Source organism: Saccopteryx leptura, chromosome 3 (assembly GCF_036850995.1).
Source record: "Saccopteryx leptura isolate mSacLep1 chromosome 3, mSacLep1_pri_phased_curated, whole genome shotgun sequence".
NCBI classification, from domain to species: Eukaryota; Metazoa; Chordata; class Mammalia; order Chiroptera; family Emballonuridae; genus Saccopteryx; species Saccopteryx leptura.
The window spans coordinates 167,358,520-167,380,348 of NC_089505.1; the positions used below are offsets into that span (position 1 = coordinate 167,358,520).

General features: G+C 36.2%; 1 protein-coding gene across 4 annotated transcripts in view; it reads left to right on the top strand.

The window, feature by feature from the left end:
- Positions 1 to 21,003, top strand: part of EVI5 (ecotropic viral integration site 5) — a 260,068-nt gene extending 239,065 nt beyond the window's left edge. For all 4 annotated transcript variants that reach the window (XM_066376780.1, XM_066376784.1, XM_066376782.1 and 1 more), the window contains one exon: positions 17,870 to 21,003. In XM_066376780.1, coding sequence (XP_066232877.1) covers positions 17,870 to 18,184 — 315 coding nt within the window. In that variant the 3' untranslated portion in view covers positions 18,185 to 21,003. The remainder of the gene's footprint in view (positions 1 to 17,869) is intronic.
- The last annotated feature ends 826 nt before the right edge of the window (positions 21,004 to 21,829 follow it).

The window sequence follows — 21,829 nt, forward strand, 5'->3', positions numbered from 1 at the left end:
AACAATGCTTGTTAGTATTGACCTATAAATTGCTTAATAAATGGTCCCAACAATTACTCTATGACAACTAGATTGGAAACATAAGTCATAAGAAAGCTCTTCAAGGGAAACTGGGTGTCAAATACCACTTGGATCATGAAAAATACAGATGATAATAAGCATTTTAAAAAGGAAATGGAGCTAACTACAAAGCCTGTAGTGACAGGTTTCATAATTACTTAGAGTAGTTCATAAGCAGATTTAATTCAGTATGGGTAGAAAAGACTTTTTTTCTTAAGCATTCCCATGAATAGACCATCTAATAGCATACCCTTAGATCTTACCAATAGAAGTGCTTGAAGATTTCATTCAACCTGATATAGGCCACCAAAACGCTATACTTCTGAAATCCAGTGAACTTACTCATTACTCAGGTTTCAAGACTTGAGTATTTGTTTTTAAATTTTATTTATTTAAATGCTAATTATCCTACCTCTGCATCTAACTCTTGACTTTTTCCTTTCATTATCATCCCTGTGTAAACTTTTAAACATCCATAGAATGGAGAGGGAAGGGGGAAATATATATTCATGTAATTTATCAGGTTCTTGATAGCAGTTCTGAATTTCAGTTTGTTGGTTTTATTTTGTTTTGTTTTGTTTGTTAAGTTTAGTTTCTGGATACTGTGTCTGTTCTCCATCCTACTACAGGTGGTTGAGAAACTGTCATCTTTAGAACAGTGGAACTTAGAGTCAGGAGACCTCAGTTCTCTGCCACTGAATACTATGTATTGTTTCTTAAAAAAAAAAAAAACAAAAAAAAACCTAGCATTTAAAAATTGAATTACTTGATGCAAAAAAAAGTTTTTAAATGATTGCCAGCTTTTTCAAAATTCTGGCAAGGTTGAAAAAACTGGACTCATATTTAAGAATATATAGCACTAAAAACAAGTGTTAAGAATTGGTTAGCTTGGTGAATAACAACAAAAGAATATCTATCTAAATTAGACTGAAATAATTCAAACTGGCTCTGAGAAGCATTGACCTCATAGTTCTGCCATTGATTAACCTTGACCTTGGGAAGCCAGTTGACTTCCTATATTCATTCAGTCAGTGAACATTTGAATATCTTTTAGGTCCCAGGCATCCTCAGTTTCTGCATTCCAAAAGATCTTTAAAGTCCTCTCCATCCCAGCCCTGGGCTAGATGTATAAAATTAATAGTCCCAATCGTTAAGGAATTCAGACTGGTAGGGAGAGTAGTCAGTGTAGGCAGTGCTTTTGGTAGAATCACGTGACACCATGGTCTAGAAACATGTCAAAAAGTCTCTTGGTGTGTATTGAAGGAAGAAGATAGCCAGGAAAAGGAGAGTAGAAGGATATTTGGAGAGAGGCCATCATATGCAAGGGTTTGGAGGCAAGTTAAAGAGCTCACAAAAGAGACTGAGGATGAGCAGCTATAAAAAGTAAGAAGGCAAAGGGCATCTCAGAAAGCAGAGTGAGAGACTGTTCATGTGTGTGGTACTGAAAATAACATTCACAGAGACTGATCTGATGGCCAAGGGTAAAGCTTTCTTAATCAATCAAAAGGAAGTTATTAAAATGCAATTGTCTTCCTTGATTATATTTTGAATTATATTCCTTTTAAAGCTTGGGTCTAAATTGTGCTTCTCAGAGCCAATTTAAATTATTTTAGTCTAATTTAGATAGATACTCTTTGTGTTGTTATTCACAAAGCTACCCAATACTTAACACTTGTTTTTAGTGCTATATATTTTTAAATATGAGTTCAGTGTTTTCAACCTTGTCAGAAAACTTTTTTTTTTGCATAAGTAATACAATTTTTAAATGCTAGTTGTTGTTTTTTAAGAAACAATAACATAGTATTCAAACTAGGAACATTTGGAAATAGGCTCCACAAATTTACTGTCAACGAAAGGAGATTTGATAAAAGATTAACAGCTAGCTGTCTCAGATTTACAAATACTAAAAATTTTACATTGTAGTTGGAAGTCTTTAGTGCAGTAAATCATGTGCTTTTCATGGACCATATCTCACAGATGCAGTTGGACACAAGATAATCAGATTTTTACTCCCTACAAGCTCTACAGCTGAAATGTCATAGCAATAATACGTGTCAAAGACTTAGTGCTACTTTGCTGCCTGTCTGATTTAAGTTGTTGTGGTCAGTCTGAGGAACCTGTGATATGATAAGATATCATTCATTAGGTCATATGGTTTGCAAGTGCCCAGATCTTAACTAAGCAGCCTGGGAGCACTCCGAATGGGGAAGAGAGGGGTACTGACCTTGTCTGTTGGAAAGCTTATTTTGTGTTCAGTGACAAAACAGTGTGTGTAGTTATATATGTATATTATGCATTTTTTAAAATCATTTTTCATCAGGAATTAGTTTTAGTTTCTGAAAAAAAGTGAATACTACAAATGCATTCATCTTCCTTTAATACTTCAGTCTAAAGCATTAAAACTTTTATTGGAAGTATTATCTGCCAACTTAAATGACAGGAGCCACCATTTTTTTTTTTCTGAGGGAAAAACTGGATGTTGAAAATTAACATTGTTGCTGAATTTTTAAAATTAAATTAAATTTTTTATATTTTCTAAATAGAAAGTTATTTATTTTCAATCTGGCAACATCTCCATTGGAAACATGCCCATAAAATATACTGCTCACAAAAATTAGGGGATATTTCAAAATTAATATGAAGTGATAAAATATCCCCTAAATTTTATGAGTATAGATATACACACATATATATATCTTTATTGACATAATTAATATGCAGTATTGTTTACCTGAAGTATACAGTTCAGTGGTTTTTTAATAAAGCCACATTTTTATCACTCTAAAAAATAATCCCACTTTCATTAGCATTCATTCCTCATTCCACCAATCTCCCTTTATCCAGCCCTAGGCAACTAATAATCTTTCTTTCTCTATAGATTTCCCTATGTTAGACATTTCACTTAAATGGAGTTATTTGATATGTTGTCATTTGTGATTGGTTTTTTTTTACTTAACATAATGTTTTCACACTTCATTCAGATTATAGTATGTATCAGGACTTCATTCCTTTTTATTGCCTAATAGTATTTCATCATATGGATATACCACATTTTATTTATCCATTTATCAGTTGGTGGACTTTTGAGTTGTTTTCACTTTTTGGCTATTATAAATAATGATTCATGCATTATAAATAAGCATTCGTGTACAGGTTTCTTTGTAAGCATGTTTCCATTTGTCTTGGATATATTCTTACTAGAATTGGTGAGGTCTTATGGTAACTCTCTCTTTAACCATATAAGGATCTGTCATATTGTTTTCCAAAGCAGTTTTATCTCATTGTACCTTCCTACCACTGTATGTATGAAAGTTCCAATTTCTCTATAGCCTTGCCAATACTTGCTTTATCTTTCTTTTTTATTGTAGCCATCCTAGTAAATGTGAATGTCACCTCATCTAGGTTTTGACTTGTGTTCTCCTGATGGCTAATGGTATTAGGCATCTTTTCCTTTGCTTGTATTGTATTGGGTTATTTGTATTTTTATAATTAAATTGTAAGAATTCTTTTATGTTTTAGATTGAAGTACTTTATCAGGTAAAAGATGTAAAGTTTGGTTAAGTGACTAGATGGCCTTATAAAACCTAGGACAGCTTTAGAAAGGAATAATTCCTCTTAAAAGAATTCAATCTAAGATAAAAAAAAAAAAAAAGAAGTATTTTCATGAGGGTGTTTTGCTAAAGGTTTGAATTTTTTCAGAGCTTCAGCTAAAGGTTAAATCAAATGAAATGTATGTGGTACTTTGATGTAGCTTTAAAAGTTCAGAGTGAAACAAGTGTGAAGTGATTTATTTCCTGTAATTGGTCATAAATTTACATAGAACTTCATATATTCCTAACCTCATCACTATTGACATTAGACTACTGTCTAAATAATGTTAATGGTTTCAATTTTATCAAGATATGTCAGCTGCCAGGAAGAGGACAATGACAGTTTCATTTTGTTTGACCCAGTATACTGGATAAATCTAAGTGTGCACTCTAAAGAAAGACTTTATAAATGACCTTTGCTTCTTCTCCCTCTTTCCTTCTCTAGTAACAAATGCATAGTATGTTTCTTTAATTTCAAACTTTCCTTTCTACCTTTTTCACTTATTAATGTGTAGGTATAGATTTTTCTATGCTTCTAAAACTGTCAGTTTTAACTATTGCATTTTATACATTTAACATAGAATCTATGTTTTTTAAATTTTTAAGTGTTTTACCTGATTTTTTACTTAGCTTACAGCCAGAAACATTTTCAGCATTGTCTATTTTATATTATTTTAATAAAGTTCTTAAAATTTTAAACCCTTTTTTAAGTACTGTAGGTCTGAATTTTGGCTCTTGTCTATGTAATGCAATCATCAAAAAAGTCATGACCTCCAGTTGATCACTTTGATTGGTTTCCTGTCTGATTCACTGGAAATCTTCTGGTTTGTGTGCTAGTTGCTAGTTTTAATCTTTGTCATGTGTATAATTCCGTTTTTAAAGAAGCTGATAATTGAGAATAAATTTAGCATATCATTTCCCATTTGCATTTATTTTAAAATTTGAAAACTATTTTGTAAAGAATTCAAGAAAATTACTAATAAAACTTTCAGGGGAAAATAAAGCCCTCTAGAACTTAGAAATAAAAACCTATGTTATTATTGGACTTTATGTCCAACTTCCTATATAAAATATGAAGTTTAGTTATTTGAAATCTTATATATCATACATCACTTACAGAAATGTTACATTTGGCTTTAAAAGCTTTATAACACTGTATTTTACAGATTGATTATACAAACCCAAATGTACAAATAGGAGCTTTTATAATCTGATATGACTCAGTCTTGGAAACTTACTGCAACTGTTTTGCACTTCACTTGGTGGTATCACATGACTCACTTCAGTGGTTCAAACCCTGTCTAGTAGTGATCAAAGTTCATTTGGTTAGGGGTTTTTTTGGTGTGTGGATGATTTTTTTCCACTTTGTTGTGGATTGATAGTCTTTCAAAATACTCAGTGCAGTCCTTGTTACTCTTTTGAATCTGAGAAAGTGGTAGTTGCACCATTCAACCTCCAATCACACACAGGGGGAAAAATACTAACTTGAAGTAATGCACATGAAGGTACTTTTAACTGTAAAGCATCATGTAAATCTAAGGATTAATTTTTTTAATTTTACTTTTCAATTACAGTTTACATTCAATATTATTTTGTATTAGTTTCAGGTGTACAGCACAGCGGTTAGACAATCCTATATTTTACAAAGTGTTCCCCTCAATATTTCCAGTGCCCACCTGGCCCCATGCATAGTCATTACAGTATTACTGACTATATTCCCTGTGCTGTACTTTATATCCTGTGACTTTTTCAACTACCAATCAGTACTTCTCAGTCCCTTCACCTTTTTACCCAGCCCCCCCACCATACTCCCCGCTGCCAGTCATCAGGCTGTTCTCTATCTATGAGTCTGTTTCTGTTTGGTTTGTTCATTTATAGTTCTTTAGATTCCACACATAAGTAAAATCAGTTGGTATTTGTCTTTCTCTGACTTATTCCACTTAGCATAATACCTAAGGGTTTATTATTAATTCTGTTACCCGGGCATGTTAAAATTGAAGAAGAATAACCTGTTGTTTCTCTTTAAAATCAAGTATAACTTTTCAGTTATAAAATCAACCCTAACTTTTTCAGATTACCAGTATTCTGTAATGTGCTGAAAGAAAGCAGCACATAAAGAACATCTGTCCTCTGCTTGCATGGACACTAGTGCAGGTGATCAAATTTTCTTAGTACAGATTTCTTTGTTATTTTTTAAGAAGTTATAATTAAAAATCTATAAATCTCCAAAACAATGACATTTCTCTGTCTTACAAAAGAAAATTCTATCTTAACCTTTAGTGTTTTAGTTTAGCTAATGAAGTAGACTAATAAAAAAGCTTTTGAATACTTATGTGCTTTTACTGATCATGAAGTCCTTTGGGAATATTCATCTCTGCAGTTTCTTCCTGCTTTAAAATTTTAATGATAATTTTCCTGTGAAATGGCAGTAGTAGTTTTTAATGCTCTTTTTTAGTGTTTGAATTTTTTTATTATTATGCAGTTAGAAACTGCTGTTTCCTGTCAAAACCTACATTCATCAGACTATGAACATGACAGTTTCCTGTTTTCTCATTAACTATACTGCATTTTGTGCTTTATTCTTTAAAGTTATATGATATCTTTTTTTTTTTTTGTATTTTTCTGAAGCTGGAAATGGGGAGGCAGTCAGACAGACTCCCGCATGCGCCCGACCGGGATCCACCCGGCACGCCCACCAGGGGGCGATGCTCTGCCCATCTGGGGCATAGCTCTGTCGCGACCAGAGCCACTCTAGTGCCTGGGGCAGAGGCCAAGGAGCCATCTCCAGCGCCCGGGCCATCTTTTGCTCCAATGGAGCCTCAGCTGCGGGAGGGGAAGAGAGAGACAGAGCGGAAGGAGAGGGGGAGGGGTGGAGAAGCAGATGGGCGCCTCTCCTGTGTGCCCTGGCCGGGAATCGAACCCGGGACTTCCGCACACCAGGCCAATGCTCTACCACTGAGCCAACCGGCCAGGGCCATGATATCTTAGTTATCACTTTCTTTTCCTAGTTACTAAATGTTTTCTTAAGTCAGTATTGTTTAATACGTACAAAGAAATCCTAAAATCTTATCTCTTTGTCAATAGTGAGAGGTTATAATTTTGTATAACTTTTTAAGTTGAAATGAATATGCCAGAATGTACTCAGTATTATTTAAATAAATTCTACGTTTTTACTATTTTTACTCTGTCTCTTAATGCATAACATGATGAAGCAGTCCACATCAGGTAAGAAATAGTACATTATTTGGATTTTATATATATATATTAGTATTTCCATCTGTCTACTTATTAATATTTTCATTCAGCATGTAAGAGGATGGGATGAATAATCAGTACTTGAAAGATTTTCTCAAAAATCTTAAAATTAAAAATAAAATAATAACAATAATGAATACTGCCATCTTTTCGGTATATTTCATCATTTCTTATGTTCCAACTCTTTGTCAAGTCAGAATGCTAAGATCTGGGATACAAAAATGATTAAGAAAGAGTTCCTACCAGCAGGGGCTAACAGAAGAGGTAGGATATATGTACAGCAATCAGTCATTCCATATTTTTCCAGGCAATGCTAATTTTAAATATTTAATTCCAGTGTTAAATCATATAATTCGGGGAAAAAATTATCTATAAATAATACACTCAAATATATATGTGTGTTGATCAGTAAAATACATTAAAGTATTTATGAAATATTTATGGCTGTTGATATTTAAAATGTTATAAAAATTATAAAAAGTTTTATTAAAATGATCACATTTTTAACTTAATATCAAAATAACACTAGAAAACAAAAATGCTTTTAAAAGTAAAGGAAGCAGCATTAATCTTTTTTATTTTATATTATTGGGCTATTTGGGGGTTTTGTTCTGGCGAGTGTAACTACTTTATTATCAAAATGATCATGCTACAAATAAATTTGGAAGCACAGTTTAGAGGTTTTATTGATGACCTTATTTTGAAATACAACTAAACAAATAACTGAAACTAAGAAACTCAATATGCACAGAAATGTTTATTTTGAGATTTATGTCCTACCTTGTTTCCCACAGGTTTTTGCGGGAGTTCGCAGGAATACTTATAATAGAAAAATAACATAATATTAGGTTAATTAAATAAGTGAAATTTCTGATACCAGACTTTCACTTACAAAAATGGCAATAGCATGTAGTTCAGTATAGTGTAATATAGTAGTTAAAAGAATTAGCTATAAGTCAGCAGCTAGTAAAATCAGAGTTAATATTATCACACAAAAATGTGTACAGCCTCAGATGGACGTGCAGAGGTGGCAGCTGCAGGCCTGTGGGCCTGTGGTTGCAGGGGCCTCTGGCCTCCGGGCTGTGGACCAAGGGCCTGCCGCAGACAGGCAGCCCACCGATATTGATGGCTGCTGACTAATCAGGACGGGGTTGCTGAAGGTTGGGTGTCTGTAGCAGTTTCTTAAAATGATACAACAGTGGAGATTGCCTCATCAAGGGACCCTTCCTTTCATGAACCATTTCTCTGGAGCATGTGATACTACTGTTTGATTGCATTTTATCCACAGAAGAACTTCTTTCAAAATTGGAATCAATCCTCTCAAACCCTGCCACTGCTTTATCAACTAAGTTTATGTAACATTATAAATCTTTTGTCATTTTAACAATCTCTACAGCATCTTTAGGAATAGATTCCAGGTCAAGAAATCACTTTCTTTTACTCATCCATAAGAAGCAACTCTTCATCCATTAAAGTTTGATTGTGAGATTGCAGCAATTCAGTCACATCTCCAGGCTTCACTTTCAATTCTGGTTTTCTTGCCCTTTCTACCACATCTGCATTTACTTCCTCCACTGAAGTCTTGAATCCCTTGAAGTCATCTATGAGGTTTAAAATCAACTTCTTCCAAATACTGTTAATACTGATATTTTGACTTCTCATGAATTATGAATGTTCTTCATGGCATCTAGAGTGGTGAATCTTCTTCAGAAGGTTTTCAATTTACTTTGCCCAGATCCATCAGAGGAATCATTATTATGGCATCCATAGCCTTATGTAATATATTTGTTAATTAATAAGACTTGAAAGTCAAATTCCTTCTTGAGCCATGCTGCACAATAGATGTGTTAGTAGGTATGAAAACATTAATCTTGTTGTACATTTCCATCAGAGCTCTTGAGTGACCAGGTGTAGTGTCAATGAGGAATATTTTTTTCTGAGTACAGGCAGAATAGATTTAGCATAGTTCTTAAACACCCTAAGATTTTTGGAATGGTAAATGAGCATTGGCTTAAACTTAAAGTCAACAGCTGCATTAGCCTTTAACCTGTTTTCTGAAGCTTTGAAGCCAGACATTGACTTCTCTTCTCTGGCTATGGAAGTCTCTCCTACATGGCATCTTCTTACACTATAAGGCTGTTTTGTCAACATGGAAAATCTGTCATTTAGTTTAGCCACCTTCATTATCTTAGCTAGATCTTCAGGATAACTTGCTGCAGCTTCTAAACCAGCACTTGCAGGCCCTGGCCGGTTGGCTCAGTGGTAGAGCGTTGGCCTGGCGTGCAGAAGTCCTGGGTTTGATTCCTGGCCAGGGCACACAGGAGAAGCGCCCATCTGCTTCTCCACCCTTCCCCCTCTCCTTCCTCTCTGTCTCTCTCTTCCCCTCCCGCAGCCAAGGCTCCATTGGAGCAAAGTTGGCCCGGGCGCTGGGGGTGGCTCTATGGCCTCTGCCTCAGGCGCTAGAATGGCTTTGGTTGCAACAGAGCAACGCCCCAGATGGGCAGAACATCGCCCCCTGGTGGGCATGCCGGGTGGATCCCGGTTGGATCCCGGTTGGGCGCATGCGGGAGTCTGTCTGACTGCCTCCCCGTTTCCAACTTCAGAAAAATACAAAAAAAAACCCAGCACTTGCAGCTTTACCTTGCACTTTTTTTTAAGGAGATGGCTTCTTTCCTTAAATCCATGAAACCTTTGCTAGCTTCTGACATTTCTTCTGAAGCTTCCTCACCTCTCACAGCCTTCATAGAATTGAAGACAGGTAGGACCTTGCTCTGGATTAGGCTTTTGTTTAAAGGAATGTTGTGGTAGTTTGATCTGTCCAGACCACTGAAACTTTCTCCATATCAGTAATAAGGCTGTTTCACTTTTTTATCCATGTATTCGCTGGAGTAGCACTTTTAATTTCCTTCAAGAACTTTTCCTTTGCATTCACAACTAACTCATTGGCTAACTTATTTAGTGCAAGAGACCTAGCTTTAGGCCTGTCTCAGCTTTCAACATGCCTTCCTCACTAGGCTTATTCATTTCTAGCCATGCAACTCTTCTTTCGCTTGAACACTTAGAGACCGTTGTAGGGTTATCAATTAGCCTAATTTCAATATTGAGTCTCAGGGAATAAGGAGACTGAGGAGAAGGAGAGAGATGGTGGGGGGAGCACAACCAGTTGGTAAAGCAGTCACAACATGTAACATTTCCCAATTGTGGACAGTATTCATGGTTTCCTGAAACAATTACAATAGTAACACCAAAGATTACTGATCACAGATCACCATAGCAAATATGATAATATAGTCATGCATCACTTAACAATGGGGATGCTTTTTAGAAATGTGTCAGGCAATTTTGTCATTGTGCAGACATCATAGCATACACTTACACAAACCTAGGCGGAATGGCCTTCTACATACCTAGGCTATATTGTATAGCCTATTACTACAAACCTGTACAGCATATTACTGTACTGAATACTGTAGGCAATTGTAACAAGGTAAGCACTTATGCATCTAAACATATATGGTGAGAGAGACAGACAGGAAGGGAGCAAGATGAGAAGCATCAATTCTTTGTTGTGGCACTTCAGTTGTTCATTGATTGCTTTCTCATATGTGCCTTGACCAGGGGCTCCAGCTGAGCCAGTGACCCTTTGTTCAAGCCTGTGACCTTGGGCTCAAGCTGATGAGCATGTGCTTAAGCCAGATGAGCCTGTGCTCAAGCTGGTGACCTCAGAGTTTCAAACCTGGGTCCACAGTGTCTGATGCTCTGTTCACTGCACCAATGCCTTGGCAGGGTAACATTTTAAAGTAGAAAAAGTACAGTAAAAATACAGTATAAAAGATAAAAAATGGTATACTAGCGTAGTACACTTACCATGAATGGTGCTTGCTGGGCTGGAAGTTGCTCTGGGTGAGTCAGTGAGTGAGTGATGAGTCCATGTGAAGGCCTAGGACATGCATTACTATCAACTTCATAAGCACTGTACACCAGCATTACCACAAACACAAGTATTTCAGTGCAGTACAGCATGACAATGAATACAACATCACTAGGTAATGGGAATTTTTCAGCTCCTTCTCATGGGCCCACCTTTTATATGTGGTACGTAGTTGGAGCACATGACTGTAATGAAAAAGTTTGAGATATTGTGAGAATTATGAAAATATGATGTAGACACACAAAGTGAGAAAGTGCTGTTAGAAAGATAGTGTCAATAGACAGTTTGGAGTTGCCACAACCCTTCAGTTTGTAAAACTGAAATATTTGTGAGTGCAGTAAAGCTAAGGTGACCAACTTTTTTACAATAAAAAGAACAAAAATAAATTGAAGAAAACAATATCATAAATAAAAGAAACATTGTATTCATTGCAACAATAATATACTATAATATGATAAATGCATAATAAAACATTTGTAATATTTTATATTGTAATTATGCTTACATGCCTATTTTTAATAATTGTAAGTACTCATTTAGATACAAATACATCACATCACACACAATGGATTGACTCTGCATCAATCGAATACGGACATTTACAGATTAGTCTTCCAATATCAAAAAGGAGGACATGTAGGAGGACACTTTTTGAGGGAGGATGGGACTTACAAAAGAAGGAGTGTCCTCCCTAAAGGAGGACGACTGGTCACTTTAGTATGCCTATATAATGATTTTGGTTGTATTAGTACTGTATTCGGTATCAACATTGTTCGTTGACAGTCACCTTGTTGAGTCTATATACATTCACAGTGGAACATCAAGCACACAAGTGCTTAAGTGCACGACTTCTCAGGCCTCTGCTCAGAAGTGGAGACCGAAGGCAGCCTGAGAAGTCTTATTTTTCACAAGTTATGATGGTTTATCAGAGAAGTTTGGAAAACTGTGTCGTTTTCTTTGGGGATGGGTAATTTTTTTTTCTGACTCTATTTTAAACAGCTTTATTGAGATAACATTTACATATAAAGTCCTTCCATATTAGTGTAAAATTCAATGGCTTTTTGTATATTTACAGAGTTGTGCAACCATACCACAATCTAATTTTTGGAATATTTGTCACCCCAAAAAGAAACCTCATGTTTATTTTCAGTCATTGCCTTTCTCCTTCCTTCTCCCCTGGCGCTAGGCATCCACTGATCTGCTCTCTGTCTCCACAGACTTCCTCTTCTGGATGTTTCACATAAATGGAATCATGCAGTATGTCATATTTTGCCTCAGGCTTCTTTGACTCAGCATAATGTTTTTGAGGTTTATCCATGTATCAGTACTAATTCTTTTAAGTTGCCAAATAGCATCCAATTGTATGGGAACAATGTCTTAATGTGATTATTTTCCCTGATACATTTATTCAAATGGTTGTCTTCATTTTTTCATTTTCTTTTACGGTGTCTTTTCTTATGTGTAACTCTCCTGCAGTACCATGTAAGTGCCCTGTATGTGTTCATCTCTTTTGTTCAAAGGATTTAGTTGCAGTATTCATTTCACCTTGATGAAGAAACCCCTCCTCTGACCTGCCCAGGCTATTCAGTGAGGACTGGGTGCCCTGGCCACTTGCACAGCTGCTGTCTCAGGAGCTTTCTTGTCATCTTTTGGATTCCTTTCACCTCACTTTTGTATTGGACTTCCTTTTTCCTGGAACAAAAACAAAAGGATGTGTTTTTCTTTCTTGATGTACTTGAATTTGATGGAGTAAATCACCTATCTTTCTGGAAAAAATAAAAGATTTATGGGAGATTAACTGTAAGAAAGTTTTATCTGATTTTGGTTCTTATGATTCACCCAAAAGAGGGTTTTCTTTGAGGGGGAGGGGTTCAGTCCTTGCAGCTTCTAACTCATATTTTAGTCTCACACTTGACTGATAGTTTGAATGAGTATAAAAAAACATTTTAAGATAATTATAATTTTTTAATGTAGATTAGAAATTATTTTTTTCTCAGAATTTTGAAGGCATTACACTATAGTTGGGAAGTCTGATACCATTCTGATTCTTACTCTTTTATATAAAACTTGTCTTTGTTTTGGGCTGGATGCTTTATTCTTTGTACCCAGTGTCTGGAAGTTTTATTGTGATGTAACGTGGTGTCGGTCTGCTTTCATCCATTGTGCTGAATACTTCATGGGCTTTTTAATTTCAAAGCTCCTGTTTCTTATGTAAGAGAAATTTATGTGTAAGATTGGTTTTTGTTTTGTTTGTTTGTTTGTTTGTTTTTTTAAATTGCTTTTTACAGTATCCTGTTCTTTTTCCATGAATGCAGTGTCTTCAGAGAGATTAAGGGATTTTTTTTTAAGTTTTCTTCTCTTTAGATAGTCTGTTTCCTCCTACTTGCCTTTTTTTCTGGCTTCTCTTAGATACTTTCCTCAAATGTCTGGTAATACTTGACTGTCTACTCAAACTTTAAGATTGGAGAACTTACAAAGCTGATAGGAAGTTCTGAAAGGCTGGGTAGGGTTTGCTGACGGTGACAGTCATTGTAGGGTGATCTTACTGAGACCTTTCTTTGGGGAACCCCTTTACTTACAATTCCAGAGAGTCCTGGTGCCTCTTGTTTGTTTGGTGAATCTCAAAAGTACTTTCAGGCACATTCACTGACTTTAAAACCTATGTTTGATTTCACCTAGAAAAACAATACTTTTTTTTTCCCCATGATCTGAATTTATTACTAGCACTTTGCAAGGTGGTGGTGGTTGTTAGTGTCATGAAGCTATTCCTATAGTCTTTAACTAAAAATTAGAAAAGATAATGGGCCTCAAAAGGGCATACTAAAGTATAAATGTGCACTTTCAAGACAGAGGTAGTCACACCTTTTGTCAGATTCCCAATCCCTTGCTTGACTCAAAAGAGATATCAAACAAAATCAAACTAAGAAACATTTGCCAGAGCAATGGTCCTTACCTAAGATGTGCATCAAAATTGTTCAGTTTTGGCCCTGGCCAGTTGGTTCAGTGGTAGAGCGTCGGCCTGGCATGCAGGAGTCCCGGGTTCAATTCCCGGCCAGGGCACACAGGAGAAGCGCCCATCTGCTTCTCCACCCCTCCCTCTCTCCTTCCTCTCTGTCTCTCTCTTCCCCTCCTGCAGCCAAGGCTCCATTGGAGCAAAGATGGCCCGGGCGCTGAGGATGGCTCTGTGGCCTCCGCCTCAGGCGCTAGAATGGCTCTGATTGCGGCAGAGTGACACCCTAAGATGGGTAGAGCATCGCCCCCTGGTGGGCATGCCGGGTGGATCCCGGTGGGCGCATGCGGGAATCTGTCTGACTGCCTCCCCGTTTCCAGCTTCGGAAAAATACAAAAAAAAAAAATTGTTCAGTTTTGTTGAACATACATTCTTAGACCCTACCAGGAGAAAATTTCAGAAAAAAATGTTTAAATAGACTGTTCCTTACTGGATGGTGGAGTCAGTGTGTTATTCTACTGAAAGATGGTGTCTATTTGTATATACCAGACACACACAGGACATGTTCATAGTTCAGAACCACATTTGTCTTAAATAATTAAGAGTTCCATTTCAGGTGAGTCAGCTTTCTTCTGACTCAGCCCTGTTTGGTTGGAACAGAGGATTACCTACCACAGTGATTCTCAAACTGAGGATATAAAAATCTTCTGAGAAGCTTGCTAAAAATGTAAGTTCTAGGATTTCACTCTCTGACTTTGATTCCTTAGATATGAGAAGCAGGTCTATATTTTTAATAGGCATACTCTTTTATCTTGATACAGATGATCAATAGACCACATTTTGAGGTATGCTAATCTCAGTTTGCTACTGATAATATCCCTGAAAGTTTTGGGGGGAGGGTTGGGTTGAGAAGGTTAATTATCTGCTTTTTAATTAAGGTGTTTAAATTAAGGTGACCAACTTTTTTACAATGAAAAGGAGGACAAAAATAAATTGAAGAAAACAATATCATAAATAAAAGAAACATTTTATTCATTGCAATAATAATATACTATAATATGATAAATGCATAATAAAACATTTATAATATTTTATATTATAATTATGCTTACATGCCTATTAATTTTTAATAATAATTGTAAGGAAAAAGTACTCATTTAGATACAAAAACGTCACATCACACGCAATGGATCGACTCTGCATCAATTGAATACGAACATTTACAGATTAGTCTTCCAATATCAAAAAGGAGGACATGTAGGAGGACACTTTTTGAGGGAGGACAGAACTTCCTAAAGGAAGACGATTGGTCACCTTATTTAAATATAATTAGCTCCTAAAAGTTCAATCATAAGGATAAGCAGTACAGCTCTTAGATCTGAAACCCAGGGGGCATAGCTCTGGTTTTCTTCCTGCCCAATCCCGCTTCACAGGATGAGAGTCCCGAGGACACCCCGCCGGAAGTCCCGCCCCACCCAGGTCACACTCCCGATACTTTGTACCTTGGAATTCCTTGCCTAGTTAGTGTCCACTTTCCTCCTAGGTCCAGGCAACAACTAAGTAAGAGGTTCGGTTTTACCAAATAGTCCCTTACCTTCAACTTTTTCTTTTGTCCACCAAAAAATTTCTGTATGGATTTGTTGTTCTATATTAGCAGTTCTCAAATAAAGAAGCATTAATTGATGTCTTCTTTGTCATTGAGGAAATGACTCCTCAACTTTTAATTAGTTTTATATAATATTTGAGATTGGTTATTAATATCTGATATGAGGCTGTAGTGTTTTAATTGCAATAAATTTTGTTCAAGCAAAGAAAAGCTACAACTTTCCCAACAACTGGGAAGTTGTGGTTCCTCTGCTGTACTCCTCCTTTATAACAGCCAGGAAGAAGGAAGACACGTGTTCCATATTATTTCTTCAAAAGCGTCAGGGGTGAAGAGAGAAAGGAAGAGATTAACTGACATAATTTAACACTTGGAGCTATAAATCATGTGTTGCAATATGGTGATAGGATGTTGCATCAGAAGGTGGCGGTTGTAATGCAGTGAGTATCACAGCCATGGGGAGGCTTTGTGGTGCTCTGTGCCCTTTCCCTGAAGATTCAACCCCAAGTTTGTACCCTTCTGCTCTGCCAAGGACAAAGGTGTTACTGCTGTTACATTGTACCCCACTATAATTTTGTTCTCATGGCCTAGGGCACAGGAATTTGTTTATGGTTGAAAGTTTGCCTGAGGCAGACATGATTGTACTTTCTGAGGCCCAGCACCAGTCCTGTTTCCTGTTATCACAGACAGGCAGGGAAGTGTTAAGGTTTCTTCACATCTTCCTGGAAGTCTGTAGGGAAAGCTGGGAAGTATTATGGCAAAGCTATAATGTCTTTACTCTTAGAACCGTTAGTTTTGAAAGTGCATGTAATATCTCCTGAGTATTTCATCCTGCCTTTATCTCAAGATTTGAAAGATAGTAAGTAACCAGGAATTTTGAGAAACAAAATTGAAGCATCATAGTAATGATAAGGGTAGGAGATATGGAGTATATTCCAGCAAAATTCTTACTAATCAACACAGATTTTGGTAGTTAATTGTTTTTTATTATTATTTTATACTTCCTAACACATGATAGTATCAAGATTAAATTTTATATTTTAAAACAAAGTCTGAGGACAGAACTAATGTCTTAATTACATGGTAGTGCAAATAGTGGCATCCATGGTGGTGGGAATTTGAAGGAACTTAAGCAAAGAAGTGACAGATGATGAAAAGAAATAACCTTACGTTTTGATAAAACTGGTTTTGGAGAATGTGGTTTACATATGTGACAATGGGCTTTTTAATACTGAACTCTAGAATTAGACTTGCTCACCCCATAAAATGTCTCCACAACCCTTTTGCCTTGAGGATCACACCCTATAAAACTCCAGGGATAGAGAAACAGCCTGGTTTCCAAAGCTGAGAAGAAAGGAAAGAATAGCTGAGCTATATGCACAGCCCCTCCCCATCTCAAGGGTGAGAAAGGTGCTCCCTCTCCCTGGGGAGGAGTAGAAGGCAAAAATGTGTGCACTGCTGGATTCCCCCCACAGGAATAACCTTAGCGGGAAGAAGCATTCCTGCCGTAGCAGCGATAGTGATGTGGTGGTTCTAAGGGTATTATACCAGGATATGGAAACAAATTATAATCATTTGTAAATCATTTTCGTCATTCACTGAATTGAGGATATAGGCTCTTAAGACAGTGTTTGTGATAGTTTAGAGCAGGGGTCCCCAAACTGCGGCCCGCAGGCTGCATGCGGCCCCCTGAGGCCATTTATCCGGCCCCCGCCGCACTTCCAGAAGGGGCACCTCTTTCAATTGGTGGTCAGCAAGAGGAGCATTGTTCCCATTGAAATACTGGTCAGTTTGTTGATTTAAATTTACTTGTTCTTTATTTTAAATATTGTATTTGTTCCCGTTTTGTTTTTTTACTTTAAAATAAGATATGTGCAGTGTGCATAGGGATTTGTTCATAGTTTTTTTTATAGTCTGGCCCTCCAACGGTCTGAGGGACAGTGAACTGGCCCCCTGTGAAAAAAGTTTGGGGACCCCTGGTTTAGAGTGTAGTCTTTAAGCCCATGTCTTCTAGAGATGCACACTGAAACATTTACAGGTGAACTGATAGGATATCTGAGATTTACCTCAGTGACCCAGGGAAAGGCATAATGTAATAAGACTTTTCATGCTGTGTTAGTTGTTGAAATGAGGTGCTGGGTACACGAAGTGCATCAGTTACCTCTAGTAAAACAAAGGCTCAGTGTGAGTCTAAACTTTACTATCAGCTACCTGTCCTCAGCAAGTTGCACTACCTGAGTCTATTTCCTATAGAAATGAAGATACATCAATCATGTAGGACTGTTGCAGTGATTCAATTAAAATAAGTTATGTGTCCATACACACAGAAGGAACTCAAAAATTGGTAGTTACTATTATATCTGTAAATGGAAAAAGATCAAAGCCTCATCTTCCATAAACATAAAATGTTTGCTTTCTTGGTGGAAGTGTGTATTTATTTCCCCCTGTTGAGTATATCCATTTGGATTTTGTTTTCACAGCTCCAGTGCCTAAAAGGCCAGAGGGGCTTCTCAGCCCAGCCCCCTTTTGATGGAATCCACATTGTCAACCATTTAATAGGAGATGACGAGTCATTCCATTCCTCTGATGAAGATTTTATAGATAATTCCTTACGAGAGAGTGGCATTGGTTTTCCTTTGCACAGAAAATCTGGCCCAATGTCTTTGGACCCCGCTGTGGCAGATGGCAGCGAAAGTGACACAGAAGACAGTGTGACGGAGACCAGGGAGAGCAGCCAGGGGGCTCAAAAGGAACGGCCCCCAAGAAAAAGAGGATCATACTCAACCACTGTCTGACCATCACTGTGACCTGGACTGTGGGGTTCTTTTAAGGGATCAGTTACATGATTAAGGGTTTTGGGGACATATCTGTTTCATATGTACATATATATATATTTTTTTCAACCTTATCTGCCTTTTTATCTTTGCCAAACCTTCACCACTGACTTACCATTGCCATAAAGTAGACTGGAATATGGTTAATGTGAAAAATACGGTTTTAACAGTATTATTGAATATTAATGTTTCTTGTGTAGAAAATGCAATTATATCTAGATGTGGGAACCATTTTGAAGTTCAGAATTATGAAAATTTTAATTTTCTCACAAAACTGTTCTTGTGCAATATTTTATGCTCAGTAAACAAATTCTGTATTTCTGTTTATCAGTTTGTTTCAGGGCAGCTGTCTGCAAACATTTGACCAAGACATACATCTGATTTATTTGTGCTTTTGTGTTTGAGGAATTTATTTTCAAATGAAATTACTGTTTTATTAGTGGGCCACTGGAAGTTCCCAAACACAGTGTCTTTTTTTCATATAATTTTATATATACAAATTAATAGTTATCTGCCTTGAGAGTTTAAGCTTTAATTTTTTATTTTTATGGCATATGATACATCCGTATATTGCTTAATGGTCAGAGCAGTAAGTCAACTGCAAATATACTGGTTTTTGTATGTAATTTATAAATCTGTGTCACCTAACACTGAGCATCATTTTATATGGAGACTGTACTTGTTGCAAAATGACCGCCTTCGGCATTCTAACAGGACTTCTATAAATATCAAGTTAAAAGGAAACAAAATAAAACCAAACACTAATATTTTAATAGCTTTAGTATTTTGCTTGGCATTCAACACTAGCAGATCCATAACTATACTGATGCTTGTTCAGAAACACTACTGGTGAGATCTTTTACTTCATGTGTATGAATTGTCTGTGATTAAAGAGGTTATAGCACACATTGCGTAGTGCTAATATTCTACTTAAATATAAATTAAGCAATGGACTGAAGTCCAAGATACACAACAATAATATCTGCAAATAATCTAGGAACATTATCTTCAGATTCTCTAATTACTAATCTATAGATAAAGCCATAAGAACTCTTTCCTACCAATTCTTCCTTCTTTTATCATCTAGACTGTTTTTCCTAAGAAACTGAATATCATGGATAAATTGGAGGAAACACCGAATTACAGTTACATCATGGAAAGACAAGAATGTGTTGAGTGGATGCTTTCCACTCTCGTTTTCATCAGCAGCCTATAGAAAAAGTAGCCTTTGAGGATAAGAGGGGAAGGTAGAGTTCAGTATATGTGGAGAGCTAATTTTGCACAACATGTTGCATGCAGTAGAAAAATGATGTATATTACAGAATGGAGTTAGAAGAGACAAAAGTAGTTTTCTGTCTGAAACCAGGAGTGAAGCCTTGTGCCTGTCCAAAGCCTAAGCTTTTCCCAGCAGGCCCTTTATAGCTATCTGCTTGAGAAAAGAGACTGAGGCATGCCTGCTGTGTCTGTGGCACCAGGCTGCATTCTGGTCAGTAAGCAGTTTACCTGTGGCCACTTGTAAGCAAGTAGCAGAGCCAAGGTTTTCATTCAGATCTCTGTGGCACCAAAGCATTTGAAAAGGGTCAGCTAATGAATTTCTCAATACCATGCTTTTCTGACAATGTGATTTTAAATGAATTTAAACCACATTTCACAGCTTATGAGTGTAGATACTCCTAGAATTATATGACTGGTGCTTTTGGGGTGCATCACTGTCAGCCTTGAGGCTGCTGATGCTGGAGTGAAATGAGATGATTCATGGCCACATGATTGCTTTGACACCCACATCAAGAAATCTGAATGATCTAGACCAAAGATCAGCAACTACACCCATGAGCCAATTCCAGCTGGCCGCCTGTCTTTACATGACCTACAAGCTGAGTATTTCTACATTTTCAAATAGTTGAGGGAAAAAAATAAAAAAATATATTTGTCATATTAAAATCATAAAATTCAAATTTCAGTATTGATAAATAAAGTTTTATTGAATGCCCCTGCTTATACTGTCTTGGCTGCTTTTGTGTTACAGTGGCAAAGTTGAGCAACCTAAAATATCTACTGTTGGGCTCTTCAGAGAAAAAGCTGACCTTTGATTTAGATACTCTAAAATATAGGCTTACTTCAGTTTGTCTCAATAGAAGATTGAACCATTTGCTTTTGATGTTGAGCTAATGGTTTGGAAACCTAAAATTTCCTGGTGGAACTATTCAAAATGGAAAGTGTGCCAGCTGTTTGAAATCATGAAGTCTTTGACGCTATAGACAAATTTGAAAGGATATCAGTACCTTCAGAAGTGGAGAAAGAATTCCAGAAACCCAGCATTATTCTATAAAGTATGTATTGACCTTCATTGAGTCAAGGTTATTAATTGACTTTAAAAGAAAACACCTTTCTATAATCATTTTTGAATTCTAAACTTTGAAAGATATTCTTAGAAAAATTCCTAAGTACTGTTTCTGGTTAGGAATTAGGTATTAAAAGAGTCAAGGTAAGTAAATCTGAATCTGTTGATGCTCTTATAATTTAGACAGTTTAAAACAGAAACAATCTTCAAATTCAAGATCTTTGGTTTAAAATCTTTCTGACCTGTAGGATACAGTAGGCTACTAATCTCTGATTTGATTCTGTTTCATTCATATTAAGACTTTGAGGTATTGGACAATGTTTTCTTGATAGATTTTTATTGGTCTCTGTTAATTTTGTGTCATGTAAATGTTATTCAGATCAACAGAGTCCACGAATATTGAGGTGAAGAGGAAGTGAATGAAATAAATTTTAAAAACTCACAATTAAAAAAAAAAACTGCCTTGAGTTCGTCACCTCCCTGGTATAATTGCCATCCTCAGTTGAAAAGCTGAGCTAGCAGCTTACAAGTGATCTGAATAAAATGGAAATTGCATTGAGGTGATACAGCAGACCTTTTAGTGCAAGAAAATCTGCTCACAAAAATTAGGGGAAATTTTATAACTTCATATTCATTTTGAAATATCTCCTAATTTTTGTGAACAGTATATTTCAACAGCCTTTGTAAAAATCAGTGGTAAATATTTCATCCTGGAAAAAGAAGTCAAAGGTGTAACTTTACACAATTTCTATCTTATTAATTGATAAATATTAGGCATTCAATATTTGATGACTAATTGAGATGTCAAATCCAACTAACTTGCTGACTATTTTGGAAGGGAAAAAAAAGTTGTTTTTGTCTTTTGTCTCATCGTGCAACTTGCTACTCTCCAATTAGTGCCTTTGATTGAAAACAAGGTCTAGACCTTTTTTTTTTTTTTTAGACCTTTTTTAAGTATTTTTTTTTCAGACATAAGAAATTATTTGGTTCCTCTTTCTCCTTTATCTTTTACATAACACACTATAATTTTCAGATTTAAATAAGAAAAGTATATAAATTGTGTTTTGGTAAAGCCCTTTTATGGCCAGCTTGATTATTGTAGCACCAAATGTTGACAGTTCACATCTCAGAAATCAATGATTTACTTTATTAAAACAGTGAGCTTTAAGCAAGGAAGTTGCTACTGCTCTATCATTAACAAAACAGTAAGTTTAAAATTTTAATTAAATTTAATTTAATCATTCTACTGAAATTAAAATTTCCAG